The sequence below is a fragment of the Athene noctua genome, chromosome 16 (assembly GCF_965140245.1).
Source record: "Athene noctua chromosome 16, bAthNoc1.hap1.1, whole genome shotgun sequence".
In the NCBI taxonomy this organism is placed as follows: Eukaryota; Metazoa; Chordata; class Aves; order Strigiformes; family Strigidae; genus Athene; species Athene noctua.
This window is the reverse complement of record NC_134052.1, coordinates 1,503,260-1,527,863: the sequence shown is the minus strand read 5'-3', so window position 1 is coordinate 1,527,863 and position 24,604 is coordinate 1,503,260. Positions and strand designations below refer to the sequence as shown.

The window sequence follows — 24,604 nt, the reverse complement described above, 5'->3', positions numbered from 1 at the left end:
AAGCATCTTAAATAAACTGCAAGCAAGTTGTTTGGTCTGTAATGTTTTCACAGAGAAGGGATACACCTCACACATAGAGGGTTTCTTTACATGACTCATTTTATAACAAGTTAAACTGAGGAAGTTCGCCTTGGAAAAAAAATAACAAAATGCCTTTTTTATACACAGAAGGCTCCCTAAGAGAAGATTAAACAAAAAAAAAAAAAGCAAGCCAGTGTTTGGGAGCCTATATTCTGCACCCCACTGCTCTTTACACAGAGAAGGGATGTCAAATATTCCTCAAAACACACAACGTGAAAAAAGCAACTTCAGAAGGAAGAATAGTCACAGCCAGGCAGTCACACTTTCACCAGATTAAGGATCAATTTAACAAATTAAGGGTTATCACCTTTGACTCTTAATAGTTTTATTAGGAATAAATCCTGATATTATAGGGCTTGTTCTTATCAAAAGCGCACATGGCACAGAAAACACATACACATCAGTTTTACCCAGACTGACATTTATTATTGACTAGGATTTTAGACAGGAGAAAAATGAAAACTGTTTTTGTCACTGACCTGGAAATAGCCTGATGAACCATCCACCTACACAGTACACCTCAGCCTCTGCTTATTTAATCAGTGGAGCTCTTGCTCCTGTAATTACTATGTTGGCGTAATTTGCCTTCACAGCCATATAAAGTTTTCACTGGGGTTGATAGGTCTTGTTAAAAAGCCCTGGACCACTGCTTTGGGGGGTGCATAGTCCTGTCCCACTAAGAGCCATGGATAGAAACAGAGATGTTCTTTTCATAAATAAATTCTTAGACCACAACTCTAAAAAGAATATGGAAATATCAGCAAGGCAGACTGAAATACCAAGTACTCTGAGGCAGCTTTTAGTGACAGTCAGACACATTTTTGAGTTTATTCTCATTAGAGTCATAGAGGATTACTGGGGACTGCACATTATTTTTTTCATCCTCCTATCCTTGTGCAACAGAGCAGAGAGCTCCTAAAATGGATTTTCACAGAAAACCCTTCAGAATCTGTTAAAGCAATTCTTAAGTCCACTAAAGCAAAAATGGACCATTCCATCTTGGTATCAGGCTTTTAAAATACATTAACATCTAATATGCAAAGCTCAGATTTGCATTCACAACCATTCAGTGAGCGAGGAACACCATTGTGTCTCTATGTAGCAGCTCTCCAAACAAGGCAAAGGACAGAAATGTCTTCTTGAGATAACTCTAAGTCATGGTAAAATATCTGCTTTTCTAAAGACAGAAGGCAGGTCTTTCAATTTGTCAGCAGGGATCACTCAGTGCCATAAAAAGAACAGAGGTTCTCAAACCAACTAACATTTATTTGTGGGTAAACATTCAGAAGAGTATGGCTGTCCAGTTTGCTACTGAGGCACCACAGATAGCATACCTAATTAAATATTTTCTTTTCAACAGCAGTTTCCTTCCTGACCTCACAGCCTCACCCCAGTTCAATTTCAGGCTTGCTTCCCAAGCTGATCTGACAAATTGATAGAAATGTCAGGCGCTGGCACTCTCAGAGTCCTTCGTCATTGTAAACAGGGGAAAGGGGCTTGAGGATGCTGCGGGCGTTGCTCTCCACGAGCGGCCGCCAGCTCACCTCACCCGTCAGCAGTAGGTCCTCCCCGCTCAGCGCATCCAGATGCTGCACCTGCAAGGACAAAGGTGTTAGTGCAAGGTGCCCCATCACCCCTTCAAGTTCCTCAGGAGCTACGCAACCATGTTGCTGTCCAGAAAGCAAGCAGAACGGGGAGATTTTAGCATACTTTGCCATTTGTGTGAGGTAGACCTAAAAAGATAATTTAGGACTGCTTAAGTGGCATGGAAAGGCCAGGAGATAAGTATCTGCAGATCCACTGGAGGTAACTGCGTAAGGTCTTCTACTGACACCTTAGCTAATGCCTCCTCGGAACATGTGGCAACAGGACAAAGAGCCACACAAAGCTAACATGAGTCAATTTATCTTCCCAGCAGTTAATTCAGATGACACACTGCTAGTATCATCATCTACGTGGAGTGCTCTCAAAAAAGTGGTTTCATGTAGACCAAGGCTTTTCACTACAGAAAAAAAGCCTGACCAACAGGAAACACCTAAGATTTATAATATAAAAGCACATGAGCTGGAGGGGGTGAGTATGGAATGAATGCTCATTTTTACAATGTAAGAAACACTTGGGATCAAATGAAATTTAAGGTGCAATGTAAGCAAAATAAAAAAACCCTCTCGTCACACAACAGAGGGTTAAGTTGCTGCTACAGGACACTGTAATGGCGGGGGGAGGTTGGGGTGGGGGAAGAAAAAAAAAGTCCATCAAGGGTCAGTAAAAGACAAAACCACCATTTTTGACTCAGGGCGTCTGTGAATGCACACTGCTAGGAGTCTTGACCAGGGAAATAGTACACATGCTTGCCCTATTTCTATATTCTTCTCTGGCATTCATTGTTAAAAGACAGGATCAGCAAGAAATTGTGGGAAAGACCTGTACACAATGCTTACTGGAAACAAATGATAATTGGACAAGGAATTTCTCAACAGGAGAAGGAATACACCAATGACCACAGAGGGTTAGACCAAAGAGCCACCTAAGCACAATATCCTGTTTCTGACAGACACCATCAGCAGATTCCCTGGGAGGAGTTGCGTACAATGTGTGCATACAATGTTGTCTTCCTTGTTTATTTTCCCTCCTTCTCAAAATCTGTTAGTTCAGGGATTTTGAACCCGAAGTGGTTGTTGTGGATTTCACAGCTCTGGACAGACTTCTCTTCCATAAACCTTGCCAGTGGCTTTGAAACCCACGTGCAGTTGTAGTATCCCAAACAACCTGCAGCAACATTATGTCCCCACAGCCTTTTCTTGCTCACCTTTCATATGCCTTCAAGAATTCCCAGAGTTGTCTCATATTCTTTTCTCAGCTGTTTTTCAGGCAGGGGATCCTACGCATTGCTAATAAAGAAGCTGTTTCATGTCACCCTTACCACTCTTCTCTGAGGCTTCTTCAGTTCAGTTTTTATCTTGCTTGAGGGTCGGAACCCAAACCATACACATTATTCAAGATCACAAGGGTACCATGAATTTAAAAAGTGGCATGACAATGATGTTTTATTCTCTGTTCCTTCCTTTGTAGTTCTCAGCATTTGTTTTACTTTTTTTAAACACCACAAAGTGCTGAGGTGACATTTTGATAATCCAGTTATAATCTCAAGGACTCATTCTTGTATGGTAACAGACAGTTTAGAACTCATCAATGTCTATATAAAGCTGGGACTGTTTTTTTGCAAATGCACCACTGCAGAGTTGTCTACAGGAATGACCTGTCTTCACAGAAGCTGTGATGATTCTTCCCCAATGTGCCACATTTATCTGTGTGATCACTGTTTCCTATTCAGCTGCTGATAGATTCTGTCCCATCCTTTGCCTGAATATACAGAAGTGCAACAAATTCCCCCCTTGGCAGGGAATTTGTCCCAAATTACATACTTTTTATACGTGTTCGCTCCCTGTCAATCTTCAGTTTTAAACTTTCCTACAGCCTCACTCATGGTAAGAATCAGCAACCTTACACATTAAATTAAGTCTGTCCCTCCTGATAAGCCCTCTAGCATTCCAAAAGTGTCCTCAGTCCCTTACAAAGTTCAGCCCTTTACTTCCCATACCATCTTCTCAGACACACACTGAAATATCATATCTCCCAATCTCTATCTGCTCCTGAATACAGTATTGGAAACATTACATAAAATGCTCTTGAGGAGGTTCCGGTCTTCAACTCCCTGTCCAACAGCCTATACTCTTCCTCCAGAACCTCTCTCACCCTTCTTCTGTCTTTGGTACCTTCCTGGACTATATCCTACCGACACTTCCTAGAAATCTGGTTCACAAACCTCCTAAGGGTTGACAGGACAAACACTACTTAGTATTGTTTCCTCCAGGTAACAACTGACAGGAATAATTCTGGAAAACAAAACCTTTTACTTCTTTCCCACAAAAATCATCAGGAGACTTTCAAGCTCTGCGTACTATTTCATTATAAAGAGGATCCCAACTCCCCGACATCAATTGTAATTCTACAACAAGTTGCAGCCCATTTCTGACACATTTTGTGAAGCCCCTCCATAGCATAGGTCCAGAAAAAGATGAACAGGATTGCTTTCAATATTCTGTGAATTTCTCTGCAGCCATTTTTCAAACTGCATTAAATATCAGATAGTTTTTATATTTTTGCCTTTTACCCCCCTAAAAAATAATCACTGAATATGAGGAAAACTGAGCTACATAGTATACAAGCAATAAAAATAAATATTTAATATTCTAAACAAGGGAACAAAGAGAATTCACACACTGAGCTGTAGTGTACCTGTTTGCGTACATACTCTACAAGTAACTCCAAATGCCGAGGGTCCTCACAGTTCTTGTTAAAAAGGTTTCTCCAAAGAGCTGCTGCCAGAACATGATCATCAGACAAGATTCCCTAGAAGAAGTACAGAAGGGATTAAAAACTGCACATGAAGAGGGTCTGAACACAAGACAACATGTTACTCTACTTGGCAACTGACAGTATTAGCTGTCTCAAAGCCGACAGCTGGTATGGACTGTACATCTGAAAAGGCATCAACGCCACTCTTTCCCAAAATGGAAAAACGACTCTGGTCTTAAATTAATTTACAGAGCAGCCTGTAACAAATACTGTGGTAAGTTAATTTGAAAAAAAAAAAACCAAAACGGGTCAGGATATTCCTAATATAGGGGTCGATAATTACACTTCTACGTTATGAAATATTTACCATAAAAATTTTGGCCTTACAGAGAAGACAGCACCACCTCACAGTACTGTGTGAAGCCCATGACACTTGGAAAAGAAAAAATTAAAGGATGTTGAATACAACGTTGCAGAAACATAGTCAGGACTTTGCTATTTTGCTTTGCTTTTCTATTTTTCATTCTAAATGAGAGAGAACTCCTCCTCATCAAGAACTATCTAGATATTTCCAGTTAAATCTAATATTAAATTTGGCTTATACAGGAATCATATCCACGAGTGCTTTTTGTCTAAATTCTCTTCCACTTTTATTGTCTTTTCAGATTATGTTGTGTTATGACCATAGTCTCATAACTCTTGTCTTCTGCTGATACATTTGCCAAAGGCAAGAGAGATTTTTAAATATTCAGTTAAAAATAAAAAGGTCAACATTTGTCTTTAATTTAACTAGACATTTTGTTTCCAAAATGAGCATCAACAAAAAGAGAAAAGAAAAAAGACGGACACAGGCAGACATATCCTGGCTGTACTTCAAACTAGATTACAAACTTGCATGTGTAACATTGTCCACAACTCTATGAAGTCTACATGTACAAGATATTAATAATGAAAATCACTGTGCAAAACATACTATCAACCATGTGAAAGAGCAACAACCACTAGAGAAAAAAAAAACCTACTAAAAGAGATGATGCAACTGTATTTTCTTCTTGAAAGTCCTGCAGGCACATGTGCACAGTGGTGCCTTTGCCTCCCCATATTATTAGACACTTCCTATAAATACCCTCTCAGTAGACTCCCTGTAAATACTCTCTTTGCTTTCAAAGTATAGCTGAGCACAATGGGATTCAGAGGGACAAAATGATTTATTGATGGTGAAGTAGTGATGGTGAAGTAGTACAAAGAACATCCCTCTTCCCATGTCTCATGGTTTAAATCAATATTCTGTGTGCTTGCTTTCTTCTTAAAAGCACTTTAATTCATAACATGATTGCAATAACTAATAAGTCTGCTTCCATAATGTAACATTTCTCCAAAGATATGTACAGCAAATGTTTTACCCATCTGGAGTATTCTGTGTTCATGAATTAGATTGTCTACTTGTTCTTGCACATCCTCTGAAAACATCCTTCTTACCTCATCATATCCAAATAGAGCTGCATAGAAATTTTCTACCATAGTTCTTAAATCTTCCTTTAGAACAACAGAATTAATCTGCAAAATAAACCAGAAAACCATCTGTACAGGCTCTGAAGAGGAGGTGATGAGAAAATATTATCAGTTTCACTGAGTAGGCAAAGAAGAAACAGTGCCTTGGCCCACACAGCTTAGGAGTTGGCTGTAAGAGATGATGTTAATGCAATCAAAGATTTTAGAACAACATGCAATACAGCTCTGTTAATTCTGTACACAAATGAAAGCCAGCATTACTCAGAATATATGAATGGCAGAAAAATCCTCAGCCAACAGCGCAGACATAAGGCATATAAGCAGAGAAAAAATGCAGCTGGGGAAAGCGTGAAGGCAAGGCTGTCCTTTCAGTGGCAGCATAGGCTAAAATAACGAAGACTCCTCTGTATTTTAATTATTAAGCAGGTTTTCCAGACCATGATTCATTCACACAGGTCTTTTAGACACTCGGAAGTTTTCAACTTTTTTTTTTTCTAAAGCATGGACTGTGGAGCTGGGTGTGCTATTACAGTAAAAGCACTGCAATGCTGAAGATAGAGGCATCCTCCCTACCACTACTCCTTACTTATTTGTCAACATTGACTTTCTCCTTCAGGAATCACATGAATTCTGTTTCTACAGCATCTCACTAGAAGCTCAGACTTACTAGTTTTTGACTACGACTAAATTTCTTTCAGAGTTTGTGATGATCCAGCTACCTCCCTCCTATGCTGTTAAGTGTGACTCAGTCCAAGTTCCACACTGACTGTTAACTAAATGTAACAGTTACTTAAGTATTTGCTGGTCTGGCCCAAGCTATCCACTGGCTTGCAGAACTGACCCCATGTCAGCTTAAGACAGAACCAAAAGAGATCAACTGCTAGGTCCAGAGCGATGGCTGAAATACCCTGCATGCATCTCCCTCATACAAACGGTCTATTCCTTTCGCCTGTACTTTTTACTTCTATCAAACAAAATAATTCAATAACCAGTTCCTCTCCTGAGGGCTAAGCTATACTTCAATTGATAAAGCATTTTCTTTGGATTGACTCTCATGAGAGATCTAAGAGATACCAAGCATTTCTTTTCTACAGATCTCACGTATGACAAGGATAATTGTCTTCGTACCCACATACTCACAGAACACTTAGCTAGGAGACTGTATCCTGGAGACAGGTTTTACAAAAAAAGAAACTGCAAACAGGAATACAGGGTAGGACATCAGTTCTGCTACAGAATAACTACTGCTCTTTGATGTACAGCTTATCACACTTATAACAGTGTGAACCCCATGTCCTAAATACTTTCTTAGTATCCTTAAGAGTATTCACCTTGGTAATTATGCCAACAGCTTTTCTAACAAAATATGAATTAGTTTTTGCTACACTAGCAAATCTTGAGTTCAAATATCCTTCCATTAAACCACTATCTTTTTTCATCTGTTGATTTTTATAGAAATGCATATAGTGCAAACACAAGGAAAATTCCTTTTATGTCAGTTACTCATATTTTTCCATTAATATAAACTATTAAAATTCATGCAGATATTTTATAGGCTATCAAGATTTGGAGACTGGTTATTACTGAATGTTTAAAAAAAGAACTAAACATAAGAAATCAGAGGGTTAAATGATGACTGCAACTTCTGTAATGACTTAATTAAATTTTTATTGAGTACATAAACTATGATGTCATTTCTACCCAACCATGCTCAAACTTTCTATGCATGTCAGAGATCGTGGTTTTTCTCAATAGAACATACTTCTAAATAAGCTGCACTTCTACAGCTCTAATAAGGGGGAGCAGGTCTCATGTAACACACTCAATAAATTATCCTTCCATTTTAAACAAACAAATTCCATGAGTTATTATATATTTGCCACGCACTTTTTATGACATAATAAAAATGTTACCTTAAGGATTACTTAACACATACTACAAATGTTACAGCAGGCAACTGCAAGGGGCAAAGAAAACAAATAGTCCCATTACAGAGACAAGTCCTGGACTATACATCCCTAGGGACGCAGCTTTCTATACTAAAAACAAAGAGCAGCAGCTTTAAGTTAGCAAGAAATAGATTGATGAGGGAGATAACCAAGTTAAACAAACATGGCAATAAATACATCTTAAAAGACAAACAGTTTAAAATGTAAAATATGACTTCGGGGATGGAGCAGTATCTCAGGCAGTAAAATTACATTTAAAGCAATATTGCAGTTTCTGAAGAATACAACTGGCATTAGTTAAGTACAAATGTTGCAGGAAGAAAATCCTTCTTTATAAGACAAGAAAAATGAGTAAATCCAAAACAGCGTTTGCTGGAAACGCTTCCTCTTTTTATGCTTGTACATGTTCTTACCACTGGCAGGTTTCATGATCAGTTGGTCATGATTCTGCTGACTCTTCCACAGTTTGTTATTAAGAAGAAAAACTGTTAGACAATTCCAAGTGAGTAATTGCTAATAACAAGAATAAAATTAGTAACATCTGGAGCTCTTCTAGGGACTTAGCCCCTTTGCCTTCTTTGGAACAACCCATTGCAGAGCTGTCACCAGAATAAATTTATATACCACCGCCTAAAATGACACACAGAACTATCTTAGTTCAAAACAAGGAATAATCTTTGGTACATCTCCCACGTCTACAAGACCTTAAAAAACCAAGAAACTTACAGCTAACATACCTTCCTGCTACGTGTCACAGCTTCTCATTGAAACACCCCATGATCCCACATTCTGCCTGCAAGACAACTACAGCCTGTGACTACTGCATTTTCATTATTATATTGCCATAAGAAACCTCATCCTCAGCCTCAACGAGTTCAATATGCATCATTCAACAGCCAACTGTGAGGCTTACTGCTACATCCAACAATTTACAATATCAAGTGTCAGTTAAGGTTTTGTATTCTAACATTTCTAGGAAAGTAAGAGCACACTATTTCATTGTATGTGCTAGACATGTATGAAAATCTTATGTATGGGCAGTTTTTAAAGTGAAAGCTGCTATAGGATTAATCCACATTAATGTCTTTTGTTGGATTGAGAGCATTCTTTTCTAATGGATCTCCTCCTGATCCCCACTTACCAAACTTTGGTTTACACTGCGGAGAAGTCTCAACATGCACAACCTCAAAAATGTGCTCTAATGCACTCTACCTGCTAAGATCCCACAGGATCGGCCTAGAACCAGCACAAGGCAAAGATCATCCCCGTGGAACAGGGATGCTGGCTGGATCGTCAATTGTTCCACTCCACAGACGTGTTCCTGTCAGATCACGCTAAATGCTAGTGTAGACATAGCTGTGATGTCCATGAGCTCCACTATTTTAAAGCACTTCAACAGAAGTTTCTTTCCATTATGGCTTTTGCCAGCATGTGCTGTACCCTTAAGCTACTTTAACACATTAATCCATCCATAGACTATAAAGCCAGAAGGGACACTTCTAACTGCACCTTGTACAAGTGCTAGTCATTGAATTTCATGCAGCAATTCCTCTCTTTAGGCCATAAGTTATGGTTGAACTGGCTTTTTTTATGAAGAGATTTCAGCCAGAAGAAATGATTAGATCATAGAACTTGACCCTCTGCATTATCACAGACTGTTACATTTCACTGGGTTCCCTCTATACTAAGCTCTGTAAGTTGTGTTTGGCTAATGCATATCACCCTCACAGTTGAACATGTGTATCCCATTTCATATTTGAATTTTCTGTCTTAAGTTTCCACCCCCTCATTCTCATTATACCATTCCTGCTAGAATAAAAAGCTTCTTCTGTACAATGTATTTGCTCCTGTACCTGTACACAGTAGATGTGTCAGCACATCCATTGTTTCAAACCAAGAGTAGGCTCTTTAAGGTAATGTTTACACTGATACACTACATCAGCGCACTCCTGAAGTAGTCAAAGTCGTAATAGCAAAGTAGTGTTTTATGTTGATACAGTACAAATTAATCTATCTCTCGTGGAAAAGCAAGTTACACAGGTATGAGTTCACTTCGTTGTTATGACTGAGCCTGTTCTGGAGACTTCTGTTAGCCACACTGCCATAAACATCAACTCACTCTTATTGACACTTTAATTACTGGAGCATTCAATATCAGAAGTTCCTGAAGGAGGTACAGGACAAATCTCTCATGATAAAAAAAATGTCACTCCTCAAACATTTAGGCTTTTTTATGCACCTTTTCACAAGTTGAATTAATATACAGTTTACATTAGTTATAAATAATATATAACCAGATAGTTACATACGGGCTTTTTAAGTGTTTGCTGCACTTTTAATAAACGCACATGACATTAAATGGGAAAACCTGCATTCAGCCCTTTTATTTTGTCCAATAACATGACTAGTACTTGTAGGACAGTAATTGTGAAAATGACTGAGACAGCAGCTAGGATCAAGAAGATTAAATTAATAGAACAGATTAAAAAGATCTCTGTAGCAAGGGGCCAAAAAGGCCAGTTCCTTCAGGCAATCTCACATAACTGTCAAATGACAAAGATATTGCAAAAATTATTTTTCCAATCTACAATTTTTGAGTCTTTTATTAACCACTCTGTTACTCTGTCTGCAAACAAGCTTACTGGTTTGTAGTTAGCTATAGCTGTGAGTCCCCATGGACTTCAGATTATTAACTTTTCTGATAAATTATCTAACTTTCTAATTAAATGTAACTAATTTTGTAATTAGGTAATTAACTGCAGAGAATAGTCTTTAGAGCCTTCTTCAATGTTCAGTGACAACCTACTTGATTATTCTATTAACCAAGACAAAAGCTGAATGTTAGATCGTAGCAGAACCAGTTCCTGCCAAAATCTTCAATCCATAAAAACATTAATGGAAAAAGACTTCTGCCTGCTCTGCTACCCTTATAACAATTGCATAATCATCAATAACACTCCTTAGAGCATTTTTATTTCAAGCAGACACGGAAAAGCAAGTTATACAACATTATCTACATATTTCAGCAAAAACAGATGGTCACCCCTAGCTGTTCAGTATGAAGAAAATGAGGTATGTTTCTATCTTGTAGTCTATTAATTTGGAAACTCTGCCATGGTAACAGTTGAAGATTCTGAGTAGATCACAGTACAATCCTAACTGTATTAAATATACGGAGGCTTATTCCAAGTTCCTTTTTCTCTGTAGTACATGGCTGGCAGAGCTCACTGATCACCTCTCAAGAGAAAGGATCAGGGAAAACAGGTCAAATCCCTCTGCTCTGTCTAGTTATGCTGAGTCTCTGTAAGGGCAAGCAGTTGTAGAAGGTTTTTCCTGTAATGCGTCTTAAAAAACTACTTGCTACAAAACTAAAACTGATCATGAACATGTTTCTGAACACACCAGAATGAAGAATTTAGTCTGATAAACTGAAAGGAAGTTACATAAGCAAGTTTAAAAGAGGCACTTGGAGAAGACAGTAGTAAAGGTAAAAAAATTGCTGAGGTAGATACTTACCACGAGCACTTATGGAGATCCTGCAAAACTCAATCTCATTACTGAAACAAACCTCAGTAACTGTCAGAAAGAGTCACACAGAGAAAATACTGCACTGGATCAGACCAAGGGTCCACCTAACATGGTACCTTGCCTTCAACAGCAGCTGATACATTGAGAAAAATAAAAAGACTATTTGCTTCCTCCAAGTATTCTCCCAGCCAGTTTCAGCTCTGGACAATTCTCAACCCTTGATATTTGTTTATGTAATATGTTGGGTTTGCATGTGGTGGGTTTTTTGCCAGCACAGGATGCTCAGAGGTGTCTCCTGAGAGAAGCTTCTGGAAGGTCCGCAGGCTCCAAGTCGAACCCTCCTCTGGCCCAGGCCAGGCCAATAGTGACGGTGACTGCGCCTCTGCGATAACCTGATTAAGAAGGGGAACCTGGGAGGAGGAGTTGGAGCTGTGAGGGAAATACCTCTGCAAACACCGAGGTCCGAGGCAGAAAGGAGGAGGGGGGGAGGCTTGCCAGCGCAGAGACCCCCCTGCAGCCCGTGGGGCGAGGGCAGGGCCGCCCCCCTGCCCCCACGGGGGTCACCGCGGGAGCGGCTGCCGCCCTGCAGCCCCTGGAGGAGCCCCCGCCGGAGCAGGGGCTGCGCCCGAAGGCCGGACTCCGAGGGCAGCCCGTGCTGGAGCGTCCCTGGCTGGGAGCCCTGCAGCCCGTGGCAGGACCCACGCTGGAGCAGTTCGGGAAGAGCTGCGGCCCGTGGGAAGGACTCACACGGGAGAAGTTCCCGAGGACTGTCTGCTGTGAGAGGGACCTCACGCTGGGGCAGGGGAGGAGCGTGAGGAGTCCTGCCCCTGCGGAGGAAGGAGCGGCACAAACAAGGGGTGATGAACTGACAACCCCCATCCCTGCCCCTGCACTGCTGGAGGGGAGGAGGGAGAGAAATGGGGAGTAAAACTGAGCCCGGGAAGAATGAAGGGGTGGGGGGGAAGGTGTTTTTAAGATGTATTTTCACTGGTCTGCTCAGTTTGATTGGTAAGTTAAAGTGGTGGAGGTGGTGTTCAAATTAAAATTGATGTTATTTTTTTTCTTCCCCAGTGAAGTCTGTCTTTTGTCTGTGACCATAATTGGTCAGTCATCCCTTCCTGTCCTTGTCTCCATCCCAGAATCTTTTATTTTCCCCTCCCCATCCCTGAGGGGGAAGGAGTAAGCAAGCGGCTTCTGGTGCTCAGCTGCCCTCTGGGCTTAAACCACAACAGCAGTAAAAGGTCTCTATGTCAAGCAACTTGTCCAATAAACTTTCTGCTTCAGCAAGAAGTACCCTGGTCTACTACCCATGCTGAGAACCAGCACCTCCTGTTTGTTTCTTCTGAAACTGGCTCCTGTTAGTTTCATCTGGGGGCCCAGTTTTTTTCACTGGATGAGACAGTAAACATACACTGCGCCATCACCTTCTCCTGGCACTCGGGATTCTGAGTCTCCATCATATTCCATGTGATATGATCTGCCCATAGAAAAACACTTAAGATAACTTAATAAAAGTCAAGAGCAACAAAATCCCTGGGATCATAAAGTTCTAAACTAAATGAAACATATTAGGTGACATTTAATAGGACTGCAGAGCCATGAAAGGTGGCATCCATTTTGAAAAGTACTTCAGCAGAACTAGGTAAGTACAAATTAGTAGAGAATAAAATAGTAAATGAAAATAACAATCACAGATAATTATGACCAGTAATATTCAGTGCTGATAAAGACACCAGTAGCGTTAAAGCCCCCCCCGTAAAATCTATATAACAACACACACACATTTAACAGCTACAGTTCCAGAAATGGATCTTACAAGAGAATTTGTGGAGAAATTGAAAAAAAAAAAATCAGTTCCACAAAACAATAGTGAAGAAAAAGACCAACAAATTTTAGGAATTATCATGAAAGGAGTATAGAACAAAAGAGGAACCCTATTCTGCAATAAATCTATAGTGTACCCACATATAAAGTGCTGCACACGTTTATTAACTTTTCATCTCAGAACAGGTAGAAAAGAAATAGAAAACACACAGAAAAGACCAAGGTGATTAGCCATATGAGGAAACACTAGTTATATTCAGGGAGAAATGCAAATGAAGATGATGAAGAGGTAAAATCATGAGTGGTATCAAGCAGGGATACAAGCTTGATAAACAAGGAATTACTCCTTACTTTCTCATAATAAAGATGTAGAGAAAAAGCTGAATAAATGACCAAATAATACTTTTAAAATAAAATACAAGTACTTTCTCATGCAACACAATTAGGTGGCAGTAGTCTTTTCCTCAGGACATAAAAGAGCAAAAAATAGGAAAGGGGTAAAGAGGACTGCACATTCATAAAGGATTTCTGTTAGTAGCTGTTAAGTATGATGGTCCCCACACAACTCTCATATTACTTGTTAGCGAATGCCGAGAGAATGTACCAGAAGAAATACTGATACACAATTCTGTTTCTTACACTTTTTCCCAAATAACCTCTGGTCATTCCTAGAAACAGTACCCTGGATCTTCATCTGATATTAAAAGAATGAGTTCTGAGTATGTTCACTTTTGTTCATTTTTTGCTGATCTTTGCAGATATTGACTGATATCTCTTCTGTCTGTAATATCTCTTCCTGCCCTGACTTGCAGCAAGACAGCTATAGCTCAGCCACAGCTCATTAGATGATCCTGGATACCAGTCATCGGGCCACTTTGCTGACTTGATAGGAATTTCACTTGAAATATGCTAGTACAATTTTAAAAAAAATATTACCTTTACCATAGCTTTTACTAACCTCATGGGAAGAAAAATTTGGGACCAGAACAAGTTTCTATTGCATAGGAACAGCCAGTCACCCATCTCCTCACCGAAAAACTCTCCACAAAAAAAAATTGCTCAAGTACATACAATTGATAAGCAATTAACAAGCTTAATCCTTGATGCTAACACCTAGTACTGCTACAACCTTTATCCAGTGTTTTAAGTTCAGGACAAATGCAAATACTCACTCTTACTATCTCACTTTTAAATTCATTTTTGTAGTGCCTAACAGACTGGTGTATTTGTATTTGCTCCATCAGACTTCCCACTATTTCCTAGCACAGCCCTGTTCATACATGACCTGTTTGACATTCTCCCATCAGTTCCACATGTGGATAAAATTCTAATTTGAAGTCACATTGCTTTCACCTTCTACCAATATTCTGCACCTTCTGGTTTCAATCATAAGCTGAGAAAAACCCGATTTCCCCAAGCACTCCTCCTCCCCAGGGCTTCAAACACACGCATGCCACAGAATAGTTAACAGTTAAATATTTTCTTGCCAATATTTTAAGAGTGCAGAAGGTTCCAAATTGCTGGTAAAATAAACAATGCCAGACTGTGAAAACTCCTGCCTGCCATATACTCTGATGTTAACAAGAGTTTCTTTATTACTGTAACCTTTCAGAAGCGAACAAAAATTATTTCTCTACCCTAGTTCTGCCCTCAAGTAAAAGGCAAAGGAGGAAAGCGAACCATGAAAAAGCTGCATGGTAAGATACTGTGAGTTTTCCATCTTACTTCTGTATTTCATTCAGACTTGATGCTGCTGTGAATAAACAAACTTCCAGAAGATCCTAAAAGCGTGGGCAAGGATTTTAAGAAGCCAAAAATTTCCTTACACACTGCTTCTTGAATAATACAGATTAAACCTACATATGGGACATCTTCCCTCTTGCATAATAAAACAGGAAACTGAAAAGGACAAATTTAGGATGCTCTCAATGAGACACATTATTTTCATGCTTCTCAGCACATAGCTCTGTCCTCTGGGCATTAGTCATGGACTTCCATCAATTACAGGGTCTCTGCCATTTCCCCACTTTTAAAAAATGAAGTCTTCAAATAGCATCTACAAATAGAAGGAATTTGTAGCACTTTTAGAACGAATGAGACAAATGACTATACGGTTCAAGTGACACCCCCTAAAACCACTGGTCATTCAGAGGCCTGGCAGCCTTCTGCTACCTCCCAAATATATTTGGAGTTACGGAATCCACACCCAAGCCATCTGAAGACCAATTCAGATCAGTGTTGCTCATTTCACATAAACCAAGACTGTACTGACCCAGTCTTCCATCCATGATACCAAATACCACTAGCTGAATCTCCCCTTTTATGTGCATTCTTGTAGCCACAAGGCCATCCGACTAACTTGAAAATCAACATGATGTACATTTTGCTAGCCACAAACACAAATCTCTAAGATCAGATACGCAGGCACTTTGGTCAAATCTTTTAACCTTTTGCATAATTTCCTGTCCTTTGAATATGGAAACAACGACATTCAAATTCTTACAGAAGCGTGATGATAATTAACTTCTAGAGACACAGCAAGTGCTGTGTATGACCAGAAACAGAAGACAACTGAGGACAAAGGAATAGAAAGAATCTATTGAAATTCCTAAACCAGAATGGAAAACATAACAAGACATCAGTTTGCCTAAATGTGTACAAAAGTATCATATGCCATTGCTTATACTAAGGTAGTAAAAGCAAAGAAACTAGCAAGCATGAAAGCAAGCATTAGAATTATTGAATATATTGCATTTACACTTCCGGATCACTATCATTTATTCTACTGTGGCAGCTGTTAGCAAAAGCAGTCAAAAATAAGGGCATTATAAATGGAAAAAATGGGCCAGAGGAATCAGAAAATGAAGTAACTGAGTTCTAACAGGAAAATACAAATGTTTTCAAGCCACTTACCTAGCCAGGCTACAAGGCACTGCAGTATGTGCATTATAAACATGAAGACATTTTGTCTGCAGCAGAATTTAAGACCGGCCTTTGAAGGAGTTTTACAATTAAACTGGCATGGAGCTGCATGCAGGGGAAGCTTATCCAGACTGTCAGCACTGGCAGGCTGCCCACCAACTCCCCAGTACATACTACAAGGAAAAAAAAACACTACTGGAGACAGTCAGGACATGTAATGTCACAGTGAGCCACAAGCCAGAGATGACCCTTGCAGCAGTTTTCAGAAGACATATGAGTGATGTCTAGGTCAGAGAGAGAGAAAAAGATGAGGCACGAGGATACTAGCAGAGGAAAGCACTGATGAGGGCAAATACACAAATGAGATTTAGGATGGGAAAGGAAGTGTTCAAATAAAGAAATAAAGGAATTGAAGAAGAAAAGACAGATCTGGAGCTGAAAGAAGCAAAGTCACGAAAACACTTCAACATGCAAGGATGGGTTTGAAGCAAACAGACAAGAGGACAGATACTGAGCTTCCATTGTGGACCTTAGCAACAGGAGGTTGCTGGATGAGCATGTTGAATAAAGGCAGCACGTGGCCACTGACCCAGTGCAGCAGCATGCCAGGGATGGAGAGCAGGCACAGCTGGCACTGATGGTTGTGAATTCACTGAACATGAAGAAACACAAGGGAAGGGAGAGACATGGTAGTGCCAGCCTGACATACAGAAAGGGGTCCTGCAAGGAAACAGAGAGAATTAACAAGAGGTAAGAAAAAGTAGAGAGAAACTAGTATCTCTGCAAGATAAAAAGTAGGAAGGGAGAAGTATGTGATGTACGGACAGAAAGGAACTGTAAAAACAGGTACACACCCTGAAAAGAGAATCAGATACAAGCTCCAGTGAATTCAGGCATTAGGGTAACACAAAAATGACCAAGGACAAGGAGGTGGAAAAACCCATTGAGAATGGGTGTGATTAAGACCTTAAGTAACTACTTACGTACTGCAAATAAATGCCAAAATTAGGTATACCTGGAAACAGTAATAGCCAGTGCACCATAGAGTAAAGCAATCAGTGGGGAAGTAAACTTTCACTGTAGCCGACAAAATGAGAGTGTCAAGCAAGGAAGGCAACTCAGAGGAACAGGATCATGCTCTTCTAACAGGATAGCAGGACCAACAGAGAACAAGACTGATTACCACAGTTGTACAGGTATAAGGCTGATGAAGATTGCATTAGCCTGAATGCATTGGCCATCACAAAGAAAACAAAGAAAAGAAATTCTCTTGCACGCTGTGCCTCTTTCTCTCCTGGAAACAATCACTGTAGCTGTAAAGCTGCACTCATGTTTTGCTCTCAGACACAAAGCAGTAAAACCTCACTAATCCTTCCCCAAAATAAAGGTTAGAGAAGAGATCCCAAGTACCAAACAGACCTCACTTGTGCCATCTGTGCCCTATGAAGACAAGTCCAGAATTTGTGTAAAACATAGCACTTCAACCTCTCCTTAGTTTAGCCAGAATTAGCATTTGGAAGCATTCAGTGAAAGCTGGATGTGTACAGAAAACAAACGAACCTCTCCCTGTCAGCAGTAGTTACCAAACACCACCTGGTACCATTTGGCAACTAGAACCTCCTGATACAGGAACAAGGGAATAGCCAGAGACACTACAGAAGGTAGCAGTGGCAATTGGTGAGCTGGGAGAGCCAAGAGCAGCTGCATACTGTTTTAATCAAAGCCACAACACATGGGTGCTGTTGAGTCTGCCAGAGACATGAAAAGAAGTTGTGTGAGGGCAAGGGAATAAGCAGACTCTCAAACCCCTGCAGCACCCCTGGACCATATCAGAACCTTAATTCATGCTTATGTTATTGTCTTTCAAGGCAGGCAGGCACCAAAAACATAAGGAAAAGTTACTCATTCCTAAAGAGGAAGCAGAAGATACCAGTGACATTCTACCAGCAGCAAATAGTGTAAGCAACAGTATTATTAAAATGTGTTGTGAACAACACAGAACCTATTCATGGTTTGATTACTCTGATTTAGAAGAGACATTGGTCTTGGTATTTTTCTGTATTTACAAAGGAGCTTAAAAGCACATTCATGTTTTCACTGCAGCAGCTTAGAGTTGTTAAAAAAGAATTACAACCACAACATGAGATACCTCACTTCCAAGAGTCTCAACAGGCTTAGCCAAGCAGACCAGCTGATCTCAGTTGAGGAATTCTGGGGCAAACTCCAGAAGGATGGAAGCTGATAATGGATATGTTCAAAATAAACAGTATAAGAGCATGTTATTTAACCCTGCACTGACCACAGGCACAACCCAAACTGGATGGCAAGTGATACACAAAGCACTGGCAGGAGCCAAACAGTGACAGCACAGGTGCTATCCATTCCCCTGAGCCTGGAGACTGCAGCAGGCCCTGTAAGGATCATTTTCCTATTTCCACCATCATCTCTACACTGTCAAAATAAAAATTATGCAGTTGTGGTGAGAAGTAATTTTATTGGTCAGTGTTTGAATTTTGCAACTACGCTATGTTCTGGAGAGTCTGAGAAACACAGGGCAGCACTTAACACCTACAAGCACGCCATGGTAAAAATGATTTTGGCATGAGCCCCACTGGTGCAGAACATGGGGAATAAAGGTGCTACAAGGCAGTTTTCAGTGTACTTCTTGCAGGCACCAGAAGGAGGCACAAAATAGACCAAGGACACTACCTTACAGTATCAGGATCCAACATATCTGGGAAATTTAGATTGATTTTTTTTTAATGCCAGACTCTATAGAAAACTGAGGCAAGCCAGTTGAAAAGAATCCAAGCATATATTATACCTGGATTTCAACACCAGGTATCCTTGGCATGCCCCAAATGTGCCTATATTTAAGACAGCCAGGTGCGCTAGTTCCATGGGCACTGATTCTAGAACAACTACATTAAAAACAGCATAAGAAAGAGACCACTATTTCAAAACTCCATGACCTGGGAAAATTAAATTTGCATCACCATGCATATTGTTTGTTTCAGATCTCATCACAGTCGAGATATTTGCAAGGTAACATGCCAGATGCATGCATTTTCCTACATATTTAAGTTATTAAGATTTCCAGAATCAAATTTACTGAATTTACAGTACCTGATACTATTATTCATTTATGAAATGCCAAAATACTAGAAATTTGCTGTGAAGTTTCAAGCTCTTTGAGAAAGGATCAAGGGTTGATGACCTATTACTTTTGTGATATTTTAAGAACACTAAGTTCAGTTAAAACATATCATACAATGCCTAGTATCCCATTAAACAAAACTAGCACAAAACACACACAGAGCAATTTTGTATCTCACTACTTTGGCAAGTTTGTTTGTTTTGTTTTTAAGAGGGAACACTAGAAACTGGTAAGGTGTTATATATTATGTTTTCTAAATAGTCATTAAAAAACTTATAACAACTTTCTCCTTAAAAAGTACTAGTAAAGTCCACTTCAAAACATACACAGACCATTTGAAATGAAAACTTTTCCTCTTTAGTTTTATAGGTTTTAAAAAACCATTCTCAACTGTACTGAACACTATAGTCTATCTCATATCCCAGTCTACTTCCTCAGACAAAATCACCACCTTCTGTGTAATATTTTGCTTCAGTACACTTCCTCCATCTCAACTCCCCGCTCCACTGCACTGCCACAACACTGCACATGCTTCCCTTCTGCCCCAGCTCTGCCCCTGTTCTCCCAGGATAATGCAGTTTCTGTTCTGTGCATCCCAAACTGACTCCATGACTTCCCATCAGATTTTAGAGATGGGCCTGAAAAGGAGCCCCTGAGTACAGCAGCTTCCCACTGTGTATCAACTGCAATAGTTCAATTCATACAAAGATCAAGTTCTAGTTTAATAAATTCTATCCATTTCATGCCCTGTCCTCTCATCTTCTAAAGCCATTCTAGAATCTTACTAGTCTTGCTTTGACCACGATGTCTGAGTTTTTAGTTAGAAGTGTCAGACTTTTTTTCTTTTCCACAGTAAGAATAACAAACTGAACTATATCAAGTTTAGGAAGTTTTCTAGCTACTGTAAGGTAAAATGACATTTTTAATCATCTGAAGTCTTCTAACTGTAAAAAGAGTATTAAGACAGAAAATGGTGTTTAAGTTCACGAAGCTAAATTCTGCTCTCAGTTACACTGATGTAAACTACATTATTGATTCTGATGGCATTACTTCAGATGTACAGCAATGTAACTGAGAGCAAATTATGGGTCACTGTATATAAACAGCTCTAGCCGAAAGTATAACAAAGACTGTATTGTGCTATGCACAGCAGAGCCAATAAACGAATTCAAAAGACACCTAGATGTGTTCCTGGAAAAAAAAGGGGGCAGGGGTCTAAGTGGTCTGGTGGGAAAACAGGAAAGTGAGATTAAGATAAATTAAAACAGTCTTGGCACACTGGGCTTGATAGCCCTCTTATGCTTATCTATTTTGCAGGCTATAAAATGAAGTTATTTTGCACTGAAAAAAACCTTATGTGCTTCAGAAGCAGAATGCCACCACAACACACAAGACTAACACTGTTAAAACGAGCCTACAACAATTTACAGGTATTCGAATAAGTCTGAAGTATTTTTCTTAGACAGCATGTGATTTGCACCCAGAAGTGTTAGTATGGGGTTCTTGAAGGAGATGAACATGGGCGGGGAAGGGGTGTTGGGGTTGTTTTGTTTGTTTGTTTGGGTTTTTTGGGGGGTGAGGGTGGGGTGGGGGGGTTGGGGCAGGGGAAGGGGAGTTGTCTCTTTTTTTTTACCTCATATCTATTGTTCGATTATCAGCTGAAATCCCATTCCAGGGAACTCCATCACCTACAAGGCCTTCTGACCAACTCTGCAGCTTCAGCTAAGGGTATTAAAAGACACTTAAACTTATAACAACTGCTTTTATATACACACAGTTACTAAAACACGATACTCAGGTCAGTAAGGTTAATATTCAGGGTGCTAAAGAGCTCTGTTAGGAAGACAAATCACACCAACTTCTAGCACTGACTGAATTCCCCATACAAACTGATTAGGCAGCTGCCAGCTTGCATAGTATAAATCTATTCACTGCAAGCCACAAGGTGGAGATCTCTGGCAAAGTAGGATCAAAAGGAAGTCTTTTACCCAGCCTAATGTTACTATTAACACTTTGAGCCATTGCATCAAGCCAATTTTTCTGTTTGTTTTTAAAGTTTGATAGAAATGTCACTAGTGGAAAAATTAAGTCAAGAGCACTGGTTAGCCACAGAACTGGACACACCTGGCTGCAAACCCACCAAAAGAAACTGACTTCATTAGTACTAGGGACAGCAGAGTAAAATTTATATCTGAAATATGCCTGCACCAGTAGAATTTGCTGAGGCCACAGGCTCTCTGTGTGTTTTTACAGCTGTGTCAAGTTTTGGTTTCTGACTCTTGCCGACATTCAGGAGTGCTGAAGGAGCTCAGGCTAACAGGTCCCAAAACTTTGTAGCTGAGATTTAGATCTCAGCAGTTTTAACAACCAGGTTTTGAAATAATACAAACTCCATTTGGAGTCGGAGCTGATGTAAATTAGTAGTTAAAATGCCTTACATTCTATCACTTTCAGCTCCAATGAACTTGTATATTTAAGAGCAGATGGCATATTTTAATAAAGCATCAATATCAATTCAGGAATATAGTATCCATTTTCTGCATCAAGTGTTGGAATTGTTGCTAGATGTGGAAACAAGCTGAGGAACTACAGCTTTGTCTGTCAACAAGTTAAACTAATTGCATCCAACTAGCAATTTTACAGAGGTGCTCTGTCACTTATACCACAATAGAGGAATGTACCAATCAGAGTTAAATACTGACCGTTGATACCCTACATGAGACAAAAAGCAAGGAATGGAATATCCTAGGCACTAACTTAGTGCTGTAGAAGTGTTCAGTAAAGTTTCATTTAACTTACTTCTGAGAAAGGCTCAGATTCTGAAATTTGAAAGCGTCAACAGAGGAACATTAATGTTGTCTTCTTTTGGAGGTAGTATATATACTGACTGCAGGACTAAATTACTTGAAAATAAATAGCTGTTACACATATTCCTCAATCAGCTCACAAACCCTTTGTCATTATGTCAACTTCATTTTAGAACCATTAGGGACAAATACACCAAGATTAGTAAGTAGATCTTAACTCTCACGCTAACTGCCCTTTACTTATTTCTCACTTAAAACTCCTTGCTACTGCTAAAGATGAGATGCGAAAAAGAGTTCAATCGGGGCACATCTGGGACATGAGGAGGAAAGTAAGTGAAGAAGAGTGAACAAGCATGGAAGAAACAGGAACTGCCCATTCTGGGGCATGGGTGAAGTGGTATATTAAACTAGGATCACTAGCACCAAGGAAGGAAAATAAAGCAATGATAAGGAGCAAGGGAACAGCTAACCTCTTCAGACATCAATGAATAAATTAGTTTCATCTAACATACAATAAATACTACTAGAACAGACAAAAAAGTTCATTCATCTTGACAAAATAATGAATGATAGATTAGGAATAATTAAAAGATGAAAGGAAAAAAAAAACCCACTAGAAGATTATGAAAGCCCTATGCCTTCACAAACACTATGGGGAAGAGAACAGTTCTAACTTCCAAGTTTACAGTCTATGCTTTCTTACACACCCTTAATGCCTGGTCTAGTAAGCTGTTACCTCAAGAGTTCACGTTCTCTCACAAGGAGTCTCATTAAAATCAATGGGCCTCTGTGCAGCTAAACTATATTAAATATACACACAGATGTAACTGTTTTTGAGATCAAGCCTTTAAATGTGTACATACTTCATTTAAGCATCAGCTATTGCCACATAAAAGCTATGTTAACACTAGGTTACAGTCAAAAGTATATTATAGGAATCATATTATTGCAAACTAAGCCTGTTCATTATTACATGGCATGCTCATTACTACAAACAATGATTACGAAATTTAAATTCAAGGATAAACTGAAAAGATGCCTAACCTGCCAAGGCAGAGAATGAATGGCATTCAAACAACCTGAGCTCTCCTTACAGTTGCATCATACAGCAACCATACCAATTATAATATGCATGTAATAACATTTGAGGCTCCAGATTGGATGAAAACATAAGGATACTGGTGGGGTTTTTTTACCCTTTGAGGAATTTTGGGGAGCAATGGAAGAGTTTAGTTTGCAGAAATGGAAACCCTTTGCTTCCCTTTACAAAGAGCTGACTGTAAGCACTGTCTTTTTTTTTTTTTTTTCTTGGAGTTTACTGAAAAAAAATCTTGATACAGGTCTAACTTAGACCATGCTTTATTTCTGAGTTCTGTATCCTTGTAAGGGTAGCAAATGACTAGCTCTGCTTCTCTTTGCTGCTGCTTCAAATCCTGCAAGGAAAACTACAAGATGGCATTTGAGGTTAGTTCATATAAGGCAAAATGAGGATGAAAAAGAACAGAGAAATAATTTCCTGTTTCGAAGCAGCATCCTCTCTATGCATAGATGGAATCAAAAGATCTCTGAAGAGATTCTGGGGGGCTTTGAGAGGTGGAGTGTTTGGCTAGGTGGTGTTGGTGGTTTGGTTTTTTTCTTTTCAAGAAGAGCAGCCTTCAATTTATACCCAGAATAAAGATCTGAGCTGCCTCCAGTTCCTACAGAGAGCAGAATCAACCACTGATAGGACACTGAAGGCATCGGATAAGGACAAAAATGTGTAAGCTGTTTGATTCAAACTTCTCCTCTAGTACTATCATCTAATTTGTCTAGGCTCACTCACACTGCCTTATGGTATTTGACCAGGACAGTGAAGATTCCTATACTGGAATTTATGTAAACCATTAATGTAGAAAGAAATTCTAAAATGCCTGAATTTAGACTGAATCCAAAAGAAGATTAAGAGGATGATTTATCTTTAAAAGCAAGCTGTAACATACTAAATCTATGAAATTTCCAACAATTATGAAAAGAGAGCCACTGCTGATGGAATAACTCAAGCTGCACCAAAATCAACACTTTCTAAAACCACATACAAAATGAAAGATCAGACAAGCTTCTTGAATTACTAGCAGGATCACATACCAAATCCTAACTCACTGGTTAATAAGGGAATCCCTTGTTTGTCACCAATAGGGATACTGTAGCAGCCTCTCCAAATATGGCTGACAACTTAGACTTGACAATATGCCATTATTGCTCTATGAAAACTGTCACTTCTCTAACAGTACAATTTATTTCAATCACAGACAAACCTCTATTTAATCATTGAACAATTCTTTTTCCACAACACAGGATATCTTTCCCAGGCCTATTCTCCCACTAGAAGTTCCCTGAATGTAGGCACCCTCAAATGTATTGGGTCCCCTGTCACCACTGTGATACTGGGGTTGTGAAAACTATCTCCTCCTTCGATCCCTTGGGCA

The 24,604-nt window shown here is 39.5% G+C and overlaps 1 protein-coding gene across 1 annotated transcript in view; it reads right to left on the bottom strand.

Annotated features, from left to right (window-relative positions):
• Nucleotides 1-469: 469 nt before the first annotated feature.
• UQCC1 (ubiquinol-cytochrome c reductase complex assembly factor 1) overlaps nt 470-24,604 on the bottom strand; it is a 50,336-nt gene continuing 26,201 nt past the window's right edge. The window contains exons 8-10 of the mRNA XM_074920441.1: nt 5,920-5,997; nt 4,381-4,494; nt 470-1,676 (exon numbers count right to left, since the gene is read on the bottom strand). Coding sequence (XP_074776542.1) covers nt 1,542-1,676; nt 4,381-4,494; nt 5,920-5,997 — 327 coding nt within the window. The 3' untranslated portion in view covers nt 470-1,541. The remainder of the gene's footprint in view (nt 1,677-4,380; nt 4,495-5,919; nt 5,998-24,604) is intronic.